We start from the raw sequence: 10836 nt of genomic DNA on the forward strand, positions 1-10836 counted from the left end.
AGTCGCTTCACGCCCCCCACCCCAGGCGCAGGGCGCAAAAGTCACAGGAAAAGCCGCGGCAGGCGGCCGAGTTCATAGGAATTGAAATCCTGTTACTGGAGTGTAGACAATTCTACGTGAGTGTCAAGAGCCCCATGGGGCGCTGGCTAGCCCGGGTCCGGCCTTTTCCCCCACAGAAGCCCCGGGGCCCCTATGGCCCCTGGGAGTGGAGAATTCCCCCCAGGCCCCTTGGGCAGCATGGAAGGGAAGCTGTGACTCCCCCGTTCTCTGTATGGAATCCCATTCAAGGAAACTCACTACGAGTGAATACGGATTGAGGTGGAAACTGGGATTGCTCAAAGTCTCTTGGTTCTAAAAATAACCCCCCTCCCCCTTCTTCCCACCACCCTTCCTCCCCCCTCCCATCCTTCAGGGCGGGAGGGGCTGCGCGCTTCCCCTCCGCGCCCCCAAGGATCCCGCCGGAGCTCCCGGGGCGGCGGAGAGCGTCTCCACTCCTGGATGACAATATGCCATACTCAACAACGTTAAGTCACAGACTTATTCAGAACGCTGGTTCCCCTCCACTTCCATCTGAGGAAAGAGAAAACCAAGGAGACAGGGTTAGAGAAGCCCGAGCTAGTCACGGGACTGACCCCTGCCCTCCTTTCAAGCAGGGCTGCGGAGACATGGAGGACCCCAGAACAGCGACAAATGGGAGGGATTGAGTTGTTGGGCTTGGATTCTGGGAAAGGGTCTGAGCTAATAAGGCTGGCATGAAATGGGAGTGTGGGACAGCTCCTATCCCACTTTGTCTGTGCCTCTGAGTTGTCCCAGCCTTTTCTTTCTGTCTCTTTCCCAGTGGAAAAATGCTAGACTAGGAGTCAGGAGACCCTCCTCACCCACCCACCCCCAACACACCCAGAGGTTCTACCCCCAGGGCCAATACTACTGAGCTCTGTTAGTTTGGGACAAGTCAGCTAGCCTCAGTTTCCTCATCTGGGGACTGAATTCTTCCCTCCCTCCTCAGCTTCTTATGAGGTCAGTGGGTGGGTTGACTCACCGTCGTGGAAGCTGTCTTGAACATGACTCTGGAGTTGATACAACTCATCAGTACATCCATCACAGGGGAATGCTGAGACACCTGTCTCAAAGTCGGTTTCGTATGCGGCCAGGTCCTCCAGGAAGCTGTGATCTTCTGGGGACAGGTCGGTGCAGGGCGATGGGGCCCCCCCTGGGCCTGAAGTCTCAGGACCCCCTGGTCCCCAATCCCCCTGGGGTGTTGGGGTGGAGAGGCCCATGAAGATGTCTTCCACAGACTTCTCTTCCAGGAATTGGTCCTCAGGGGCATCTAAGAATGCCACCTCCTGATTTTTCCAAGATTTAAGGTCCAGGCTGAACACGGGGGGACCAGCCCCCAGGAAGGAGAGACTTTGGCCCAGGGGTTCAAGTCCCTCTGTTTCAGGCTCTGCTGGGAAAGGGCAGTCCATACCCTGGGCCAGTTGGCTGATCTGCTGAATAAGTCGCTCTATCTCACTTCTCTCCTTTTCTGAGTAATGGAAGAAACTCTGTTTGACTGGGGAGGCCTCTGGGGTAAGCAAGCCATCAGGCACCAGGGGCACATCCACGGAGAGTGGCCCCCGAAGCTGGGCCAGAGCCAGGAGAGTGCAGTCCCCATTACCAGGACTGTTAGGGCTGGGGGGCAACTTCTCATAGAGAAAACTGCAGCCGTCTTGGGGAAAGTAAGTTTTGGTGGGGTTAGGGCTCAGTTGGTCTGGGAAGGTCCGGCTGGGGCTGGCCAGGTGAGTTTGGAAAGCTGTGCTGAGTGGGGTCAGTTGTTCTTGGACAGGGCTGGCCAACTGCTCCTGGAAGGTGGCAGTGTTAGGCATCAACTGCTCTTGAAAAGTCGTGGCACAGGGAGTCAGCTGGTCTTCATAGGTCTGGGCTGTGGCATCAGTCAATTGGCCTTGCATGGGGCTGGTCAACTCAGGAAAGGTGGCACTGCTGGGGGTCAGCTGCTCAGGGAAGATGGCAGTGCTGGGAGCCAGCTGATCTTGGATGGAGCTGGAAGGGGTGGAGATGTGCGTCTGGAAGGGCTCTTGTAGGCTGAAGAGGAAGGCACACCCCCCTGGCTGGTGAGGTGTGTATGGTGGGGTGCACACAAAATCTTTGCACAGATCTCCTTGGAAGGTAGACTCAGGGCCTGTAGGGAATGCCAAATAATTGAAATCCATCTCCTTGGGGGGCTGAGGCAGCTGCTCTCCGGAGGAAATGGATGCCAGTCCTGGGCCAGTGGGGAAGTTTGTGCTTCTGGGACCCCCAAAGGCTGGGGTGAAGGTCGGATCAGGGCTTGCACACTGGGCTGGAGAGAGGAGGCTTTCTGAGAAGGTGGCTGGTGCAGTTGAGGTGCCCAGAACATAAGCCAGATGGGCATCTTCAGAGCTGAGCTGCTGGCGGAGACACCAGGCTTCTGAGTCACTAAGAAGGAAGAAAAGAGAACCTGAGGTGAGAAGCCTGGTTCCCTTGTCTAAGAACCCAAGCAACTCTACAGCTGATCCCCTTTCCAAATCGTGGGCTTCAGCTTACCTGATTGGGTAATTGTTGGCAGTGATGGGGCCATCTGAACTCTCAGGATGCATCAGGGAGTACATCCATACCCAGCCTCCAGCCTTGGCCTGCAGTCTCACTACCATTTCTGCCTGAGCATCACCACTGTTGGCCACTAGGGGAAAAGAAGAGATGGAGGGTTAGCCCAGTGCCCATCGGCCACCACCACTACGAACACCCTAACAGACCACCTCTCACCTGGCTTGATCTAACCCTAGTCCTTACCAGTCCTCACCTCAACTCCCTCCCCTACACACACTATCCCTGGAATCCTGACTCTGATATCACCTTTCATCCCAATCCTATTACAAACCTGCCCATGTATAGGTTCATGAGATCATAGATTTAGAGCCAGAAGGGAACTTAGCAATCATCTAATCAAGTTTTTGCAGATGAGGAAACTGAGGCCCAGAGAGGTCAGTTGACTTACCAAGGTCACATAGGTACCAAGAGGACCTTGGATCCAAAGTCCTATCTTCTGCTAAAACACATCAGTACCACTGACCTGGTCCTTCCCCCTTTGGCTTATCTCCTCCCCAGATTATTCCTGGCTCTGTCTCCCTCCTGTCTCTGCTCCTGCCCCATGGATGCACTAGGACACTCACGCAGGCGGTAGTGCTGGGCCGAAGCGTGGGCCAGGTCCTCAGGGTGCAGAAGTCCATACCATGATTTACAGACCAGCTCGCTGCGCTCAAAGCCCAGGTAGACTAGGACACTAGGAAGGGCGAAGGCAGGAGGTCAGCTTTCTGCTATCCCATCTTGATACCCAAGCATCCTGCACCCTTCAACCCCAGCTTACTCCCTCCCAGACACCAACTCTTTTTGCTACATCCCGGCCCTCCTATTGCTTCAAGCCCCTGACTCTCCCATGATTCTTGGAAACCAAATGTGCCACCCCAGTAGTAGAAGCTCTGTCTTTCTACTCATGACCTAGGCACCCCAAACTCACCTCTCAGAGACATCCAGCAGGGCGAGGTCCTTGGCATGTCGGCTCTGAAACACAGCCAAGAAGATCGAGGCCAGACCAGGGCCACACCCTGGTCCAGAGCGGGCTCGGAGATCAAGGGGGGCGCAGAAGGCTGTGAAGACAGGATTCCCTGCCCAGTAGGCTCCAGGGGGGTGAGGATGGAAGCGGCCACGGATTAGCACAAGCTTGTTGCCTGCACTCTGGCGCCTCAGGGACTTGGAAGTGTTGAATCGGCATCGGAAAAGGCGATCTGAATGGAAAGAGAAGTGAGTCAATGAATGAGTGAATGGATGATAATTGTAGAGAGAAAAAGGACTTGTCCAATGCAAGAGAAGGCAGAGAAGAGGGAAGGAAGCAAAGTACTCACCAGTGTCAGGCATGGAGGGCAGAGTCAGCTGCTGACGGACAGTGAGGTGGTCAGCAGGGTCAATAATATCATAGATGCTGTCACCCTGGGCAACCAGATCCACCTAGGGAGCAGGAAAAGGTGGAAAGAAAGAGGACCATCAGTGAATGGAGGGAAAGCCCAACCATGCACAGCCTCTACTCAATACATCTAGTAGCCTCAGTCCTTCAGTGGTGACCCTAGATAGCTCTGGTTTCCCAGTTCCTTAAGCCCTGGTGTGCAACACTGTCCTGTCCCAGGGGATGCACATAATTACCACGGGGACAATCTTAGGATGGAGTAGGAGCATACAACTGGGAAGGACATACAGGACCATCTAGTTCAAGCCTTCATGGCAAAGGTGTGGAAACTGTGACCCAGGGAGGGGAGGGGATTTAATTATTGAAAGTCACAAAGCACTGGTTATGTGACTGGCTATGGCGAAGACCTGTGAGTAGTCCCTAGTTTCTGGCTACAAGCCCCCCATGCTCCCTTAACTACATTATTCTATTTCCCACCTTGGGGGGGGGGGTGTGTGGAAAGAAGAGGAGGATGTTTTCCAGGACCCTCAGAAAACCTCTGAATATCAAAATTGGACCTTCGGTTGCTTCCCTGCCCCAGCTATTCTAAGCATCCTCTAGGCTGGGAAGAGCTTTCCTGGTTGAATCTATTTGCGCTCTGGTCGATTCCCGTCACAAGAAGGCACTCACCATGGAATGGCCCAAGTGCTCGCTCACGTTGTCAGACAGATAGAGAAGCTTTCCTTCAGCTGTAAACATGAGCAGGAACCCAGGCAGCGCCGCCACGATGTCTTCCAGCTCCTGCGCCGAAAGCAGCCCAGCTGGGCCAGTCAGAGGGGCGCCTGATGGGAGAGAGAAACAGGATGAGTCAGGAGGGACGCTCCGGAAGACTGGAGACAAGAAGAGAGCATTCTCTTCTACATGGGGGGAGAAGAGGGAGTGACTTTCAGGAATCCATAGGGATTCCAATGGATCAGCCCCGGGAGTAGCGCCCACCTGTTGACCCCGCTCCCCTACCTCCTGGCCGAGGGACCTGTTGATTGGATTCTTTAATGCCCAGCCAGGGACAGCACGCTCCGACCACAGTAAGGTTAAGAACCATGGACAGCACCCGCAGCCCAAGGCTCCTCGGGTTCAGCACCGCAGGTCCCCAAGACCGATGCTCTACCGTCAGTGTCAGAACCTCGGACAGAGCCTCAGGTTCCAGGCAGCTCTATCTGCCTGCGCTTCCCTGCGCTTCCCTGCAAAAAGGATCTCCTAATGGGATGCTCCCTTGTGGACTGGAGACTATTACACTCGCGGAGCTTCCCTGTCCAGCGTGCTGACATTAAGGAAGGCGCCCTGAGGTCTTGGGGAGCAAAGGAGGGAAGTCTGACACCCCTAGGTCCCTTCCCTGTCCGGCTCCTTTCTGAAGAGACTCCTCTCTCAGCCTGGAAGTGGTCCCTGGAGTTCCAGCCCCGCACTCCCACCAGGGTCTCCGCCAGCCCGGTCCCGCTCACCTCCGGCAAAGAAGACTCCCTTGCGGGTGTAGATGCAGGCTAGCGACATGATGTGCAGGTAAGATAGCCGCACTTTGTCCGCTTCGGCCAGCGGCAGCAGCTCCTTGAGGCTCCGGATCTCCGCGTTGATCTGGTCTCGCCGCGCCTTAGAAGCGCCCTTGGTGGAGCGGTACATGGCTGTTGGCGGCAGAGCTCGCGCCTGGGAGCCTTGGACACCTGGGTACCCGCCCCGACGCGTCTTCTTCGGCTTCTTCCTCCTCTCTCTCCCCCGTCTCTCTCTCGGTCTCTGTCTGTCTCCCTCTCTCGGGCTCCGTTTGGCAGCTCTGCCCCCCTCGCCCGTCTCGCTTCGCTTTATATAGCCCCAGCCGGGCGTGGGGGGCTCGATTCAGGGACGGGGAGGGGGGCGGGAGGAGCGGGGGGCCGGGCCAAGCAGGCTGCACGGGGAGCTGCCGGCTGGGGGGGCCCCCACTCCTCCTCCCTCCCCAGCCTCCGACGTCATCCGCATGACGTAGAACGAGAGAGGGAGGGGGAACTGCGGGGGGGGGGGGGGGGGAGGGGGGGAAGAGAAGCAAAGGAGGGGGCCGAGCCTGGAGGGGATGGAGCCAAGGCTCAGCGCCGCCGTGCAGGAGGAAAGCTGGGGTTCTAGAGTGCAGGGGCTTGCGGGAAGCTGGAGAAGGACCCTTCTGGAAGTTGGGCGAGCCCTGCTCGGCCCCCTGTCCTTCCCCCCATCCCAGCATCTGATTCTGATGCCCTGTCTCCAGCCCAGGGTTCGGCTGCTCTCTGCCTTGTGGGCCAGGGTCCTGCCTCCTGCTAGAGCCTAGAGTCTGTGCAGCGGCCCTATAGCCCCTCCTATAGGCCAGTATTCTTCTGGGAGGGGAAGGGGATGGGGTGAGGGGGCATGAGGGAGTCCTGGCTGCCCGAAGCAGAGATTCCCACGGGCCCTCTGGTGCCCCCTGGAGGACACTTTTCAAAGCCCCTGTCCCTCCTCCCTAGGCCCCGCTCCATGGTGCCCACAGACTGATTGACGGACTGGTGGGAGATGTTTCTTTTTGCACCTCCCTTTCCCCTGCCTTTCTTTCTCTGGCCCCCCGAATACAGAGGGTCTCCAGACCGCCCCTGGGGGTGCAGAAGGGAAATGGGAATTGAGGCACAAGGAAAGAAAGCCTCGAGGTTCATAACTGGGACCCAGATATCCCTGCCCCAAGCCCGTGCTGGCTCCTCTTCCCCCACCCGGAGGGATCCCCCCTTCCCCCAGCTTCGGTCTTGGCATCTCTGCGCCCTTCTCCTCCCCTCCCTTACCCTCCCCTTGCCTCAGCGGGCCGGGGGCGGGGGGCGGGGGCGGGGCTGGGGGAATCCCAACTCCATATTAGGGCAGGAAACCTCCTGGCGCGGCCGGCGGGGCGGGGCCTCTGTGCTTCAGCTCTCTGCTTTTAAAGGCTCCCCCGCCCCCTTTCCCTAGCGGCTGCGCCTCTGGGGGCGAGGCGCAAAGAAAGAGCCCCCGTTCTCCCTGGGCGCTCTCCCTGCTCTCAGCTTGTCCCACTACTTTCTGTCTGCCCGGCTGTCTTCCATCCTGCCCCCCACCCTCAGCCTTTTCCCAACTCTCTGTCTTTCAATCTCCAAATCTCTTCTAATCTCTTCCTCTCGGTCTCTTTGGATCTTCGTCTCTGCCTTTGCCTTCCATTTCTTTCTCAAGTTCCCCCACCATTTTTAATAATGTCTCTGTCTCTCATGAGAGATATCATTCTGTCTCTCCTTTCGGTCTTTTCTCGCTCTGTTTCTCTGTATTAATTGGTATCTCTGTAACATTCTGTCTCTGCCTTTCTGACTTTTTATCTGTCTACTCTCTTTTCCTTTCTATTTGTTTGGGTCACTAGCTCTGCCTAACTCTCTGTCTCTGCTTTGCTATCTCTATATCTTTGTTTCCATCTCTATCCCTCCCTGTATGACCCACTCCCAAGTGGAGATGAATGAGGAAGACCATACTATGTCCCACACGAGGTGAGATTGGTCCTCTCTCCAGGGGCCTGAGAAGGTGAAGGTGTAGGGCCTCCTAGATTTGGAAAGGGAGAGGAAGCCAGGATGCTGAATACTGGACCCTCTTCCCGGGAAGTTAGGGAAGAAGAAGTAGCCTGGGAGTTTGGACATAGGCATCTTTCAGATCTCTGGGGGTTGGGGGTGGAATATAAATTCTGATGTTCGATAAAGACCAAATAAAATAGGTTGTGAATTGGACATCTGATTCTGAAAACAAGAATTTGGGGGATGGAGTGGGGCAAGAATACTGTTCAGTACTGCCCTGTAGAAAAAGTGTATACTGAAGGGGGGGCTTATACAGAAGCAGGGTCCATCTATGGATAAGCTAAGAAACTTTAGTTTCAAAGGCAAATTTCTTATCCCTTTCTATGTTTTATCTGAGGCCTTCAACAGACACACCTTTCCCTCCTCCCTCCCCAATGGTGCTATCAGGAGGTGGAGGGCCTTCAGGGTAGGTAGGTGTGATACCTCTATCTCTTTGTCTCTATCTTTCTGTCTCTGTGTTTGGATAGAAGATGGGAAGCTCATTGTAAATTTGCTGTCTCTACATCCATTTCCCCATGACCCCAAACTATTTTGCCCCCTCTTTAGCCCTATCTCTCTGTATAACTTCTTTCTCAGTCTTTTCTTCCAGCCGATCTCACTGTCCCCTTTTCCTCTTAGCACCTCCCATCCAGATGTGCGTGGAAACATAATGGGAGAGGTGGGGGACAATTTAGCCTCGTTTCACAGTAGGAGGAAATGTTTCCTTTCCCCCAGAGCCCAGTCAGTGTGTGTCAAGATCACTGAGGGAGACTCGTTGCTGTCCGTGGTGCTGAAGATTTGATCTGAAGAATCAGGACTAAATAGACAGTCAGTCCCAAGACCTGCTAAGTCAGGGTCCCCGTGTATATATCTATTTCTGTGTCTGTCTGTTTGTATCTATTTGTCTGTATTTGTGTACTTGTTGTTTGCCTGTCTGTCCGTGCAGCTCCCCCTCCTGGCTGCCCCCATTCAAGTCTCCTGCCTTTGCCTCCTTCCCCCATACCACTTTGTGAACACTAGGAAATCCACCACCTTCAGGGAATCTCCCTCTGCAGCCAGTCAAACCTCTACTGGGGACTGGGGGGCAGGATATCTGGATTCTGGCAGGGAAGTAAGAATGGATGAAGGGAGAATTGAGGTCCAGGGGAGCAATTACTGAGATTCTGGAAGGAGAGTGGGATGAGGATGTCCGAGTTCTGGGAGGGCAATAAGTCCTGAAAGAGGATGTGTGTGTGTGTGTGTGTGTGTGTGTGTGTGTGTGTGTTGGGGGAGTGGTAGAATCAACCTAGTCTACTTTAGTTCAAGGCAAGAAGATCTAGTTACCCCAAGCTCCCTTCTTCCCAGGCCGGCCCCCAACTCCCTGGCCTCCCACCTTCATGTAGTTATTTTTAACTTCTTAGAACCAAAAATAACCTGGAAGCAGCTTCAGGCCGTGGGAGAGGAGCTATTTATATCACCAGTGACGGTTCAGAAATAGCAGGCAGGAGGAGGGGGGCGGCTGGCACCGCTAGAGAGCTCCTGGCCGGGGCTAAAAATACTGTCGCAGTGAGTCATCCTGGCCCCAGCTGAGTCACCCCCGTTCCTGGGCTGGGAGGGAGAGCGCTGGATGGACTGAGGAATGAAAGGCTTTGGTCTGTGCAAACTAGGGGACTAGGGACCCCAGTTTTCCTGGAAAAAGAGGGGCCAGGGATTAGGCAAGGAAGCTCTTGGGATAAGGGGGCAGGGGACAAGTAAAATGAGATGGTAGAAGGAAAAAAGACTCAGCGATTGAGATGTATACACAAATAACATGCACAAACAAACACAATCAAATTTTCACATACCCAAGAAGCCTTTTAGTGCTGTGATAGGGGGATATATATATATATATATATATATATATATATATGCAATGGCTTATATGGGAGTTGGGCTATGGGAACATATATGTGAATGTGAGGTTAACTGCATATAGCTGTGTCTGTGTGCATCCATGTATGTGAATCTATGTATATCTGTGTCTGTGTTTGTTTGTGTCTCTCTTTGTGGGTCTGTGTATATTTATATGCATATGTGTGTATGGAACTCTGTCCATATTTGTATGACTGTGTTTATATGTATATGTCTATCTGGGTCTGGGTCTGCATATGGGTCTGTCTCTGCATGTCTACATCTATCTGTGTGGGGAACTATTTATATGTATCTCTCTGTGTGTTTATCTGTATCTGCATATGTGTACTTGGGTATGTCTGTCTGTCTGTGTCAGTATGACTGTGCATGAAGCTCTGTGTGCCCTTGTAGTTCCAAGTCCAATTCAATTTGCCTTCTCTTGCTCAGTCTCCTGTGTTATCTGATCAACCTCCTCCTGCACCCCAGGCCCCTCCTTCAACCCCTTCCCTAGCCCCACTCACCCCCCATCCCTTTTCCACAATTAGTCCCCAAATCTCTGGGAAGCACCCCTCCCCAATGCAAGCACTCCTTTAGGGGGAAGGTGAGCCTTCCATGCTAGGGAAGGGGGCTTCCCTCCTCCTGGAGCCATTCTGAATCTTCCCTGGCCTGGGGGAGTGAGTGGTTTTCCACCGCTCCATATTTGGGGTGCTGCAGGGAGAGGAGGGGTTTCTTTAGATCTAAAAAAATCTGTGGAGTGTGCACACACATACACACACACATACACAAAACCAAGAGAGAGAAACAGAAAAAAAAAATATCAAGGTCCCTTCTTTACGGAGCCGAGCTCGCATCTGTTGCCATGGCAACCCGCCCACTCCTTCCCCGAAAATTCACCAAGAAGAGGTGATGGCATCAGGGAGGGATTGGCTGATTTCTTCCTTTATGATTTTTTTTTTCCCGAAAAAGGGCTTTTTATAGCACGAACAGGCCATGCAGTCCCTGGCTCCTGCCTTGAATGGTTTTAGAGGGTTCCTGGGGGAACACCCCGCTTCTCCCTGGCCACCTTATCAGGAAGGAGGGAAGAGTAGGGGCTAATCTCTTTCAGGGGCTTTGGCTAAGCAGACCGTCTGTGGAGAGAAATGGAGGTTGAGTGGTAATCTTTTTCTCTAGAGAGCTATGGTCTGTCTACGGAAGCCTTAGGGCTTCCTGGAGTCTTGAAGAGTCAAAACATCTCTAGAGAGGTGTTAGAATACTTCAGCTGTCAACTTGGACAGATATGCCTATTCTAGATGGAGGTTTAACCTCCTGGCATCCTTTGGCATCAGAGAGAAATTGAACAGAAATCCAAGAATCTCAGCTTAGACTGAGATTTCAGATAGACTTATCAGGTCAGATGGTGGACCAGAAGGTTCCGGAAAGATCCTCCATGCCTTGAGCTAACCGCAAATTATTCTG

The 10836-nt window shown here is 53.8% G+C and overlaps 1 protein-coding gene across 1 annotated transcript; it reads right to left on the reverse strand.

The window, feature by feature from the left end:
- Positions 1-541: 541 nt before the first annotated feature.
- NPAS4 (neuronal PAS domain protein 4) lies at positions 542-5629 on the reverse strand. Its single transcript, XM_027855990.1, has 8 exons — positions 5455-5629; positions 4646-4797; positions 3918-4020; positions 3533-3800; positions 3189-3298; positions 2563-2698; positions 1040-2454; positions 542-570 (listed from the first exon to the last, which is right to left on the reverse strand). Exons 1-8 carry the CDS (start codon positions 5627-5629, stop codon positions 542-544), a joined length of 2388 nt encoding a protein of 795 aa, XP_027711791.1.
- Positions 5630-10836: the final 5207 nt, after the last annotated feature.

This window comes from Vombatus ursinus, unplaced genomic scaffold (assembly GCF_900497805.2).
Source record: "Vombatus ursinus unplaced genomic scaffold, bare-nosed wombat genome assembly UNPS02011369.1, whole genome shotgun sequence".
NCBI lineage: Eukaryota > Metazoa > Chordata > Mammalia > Diprotodontia > Vombatidae > Vombatus > Vombatus ursinus.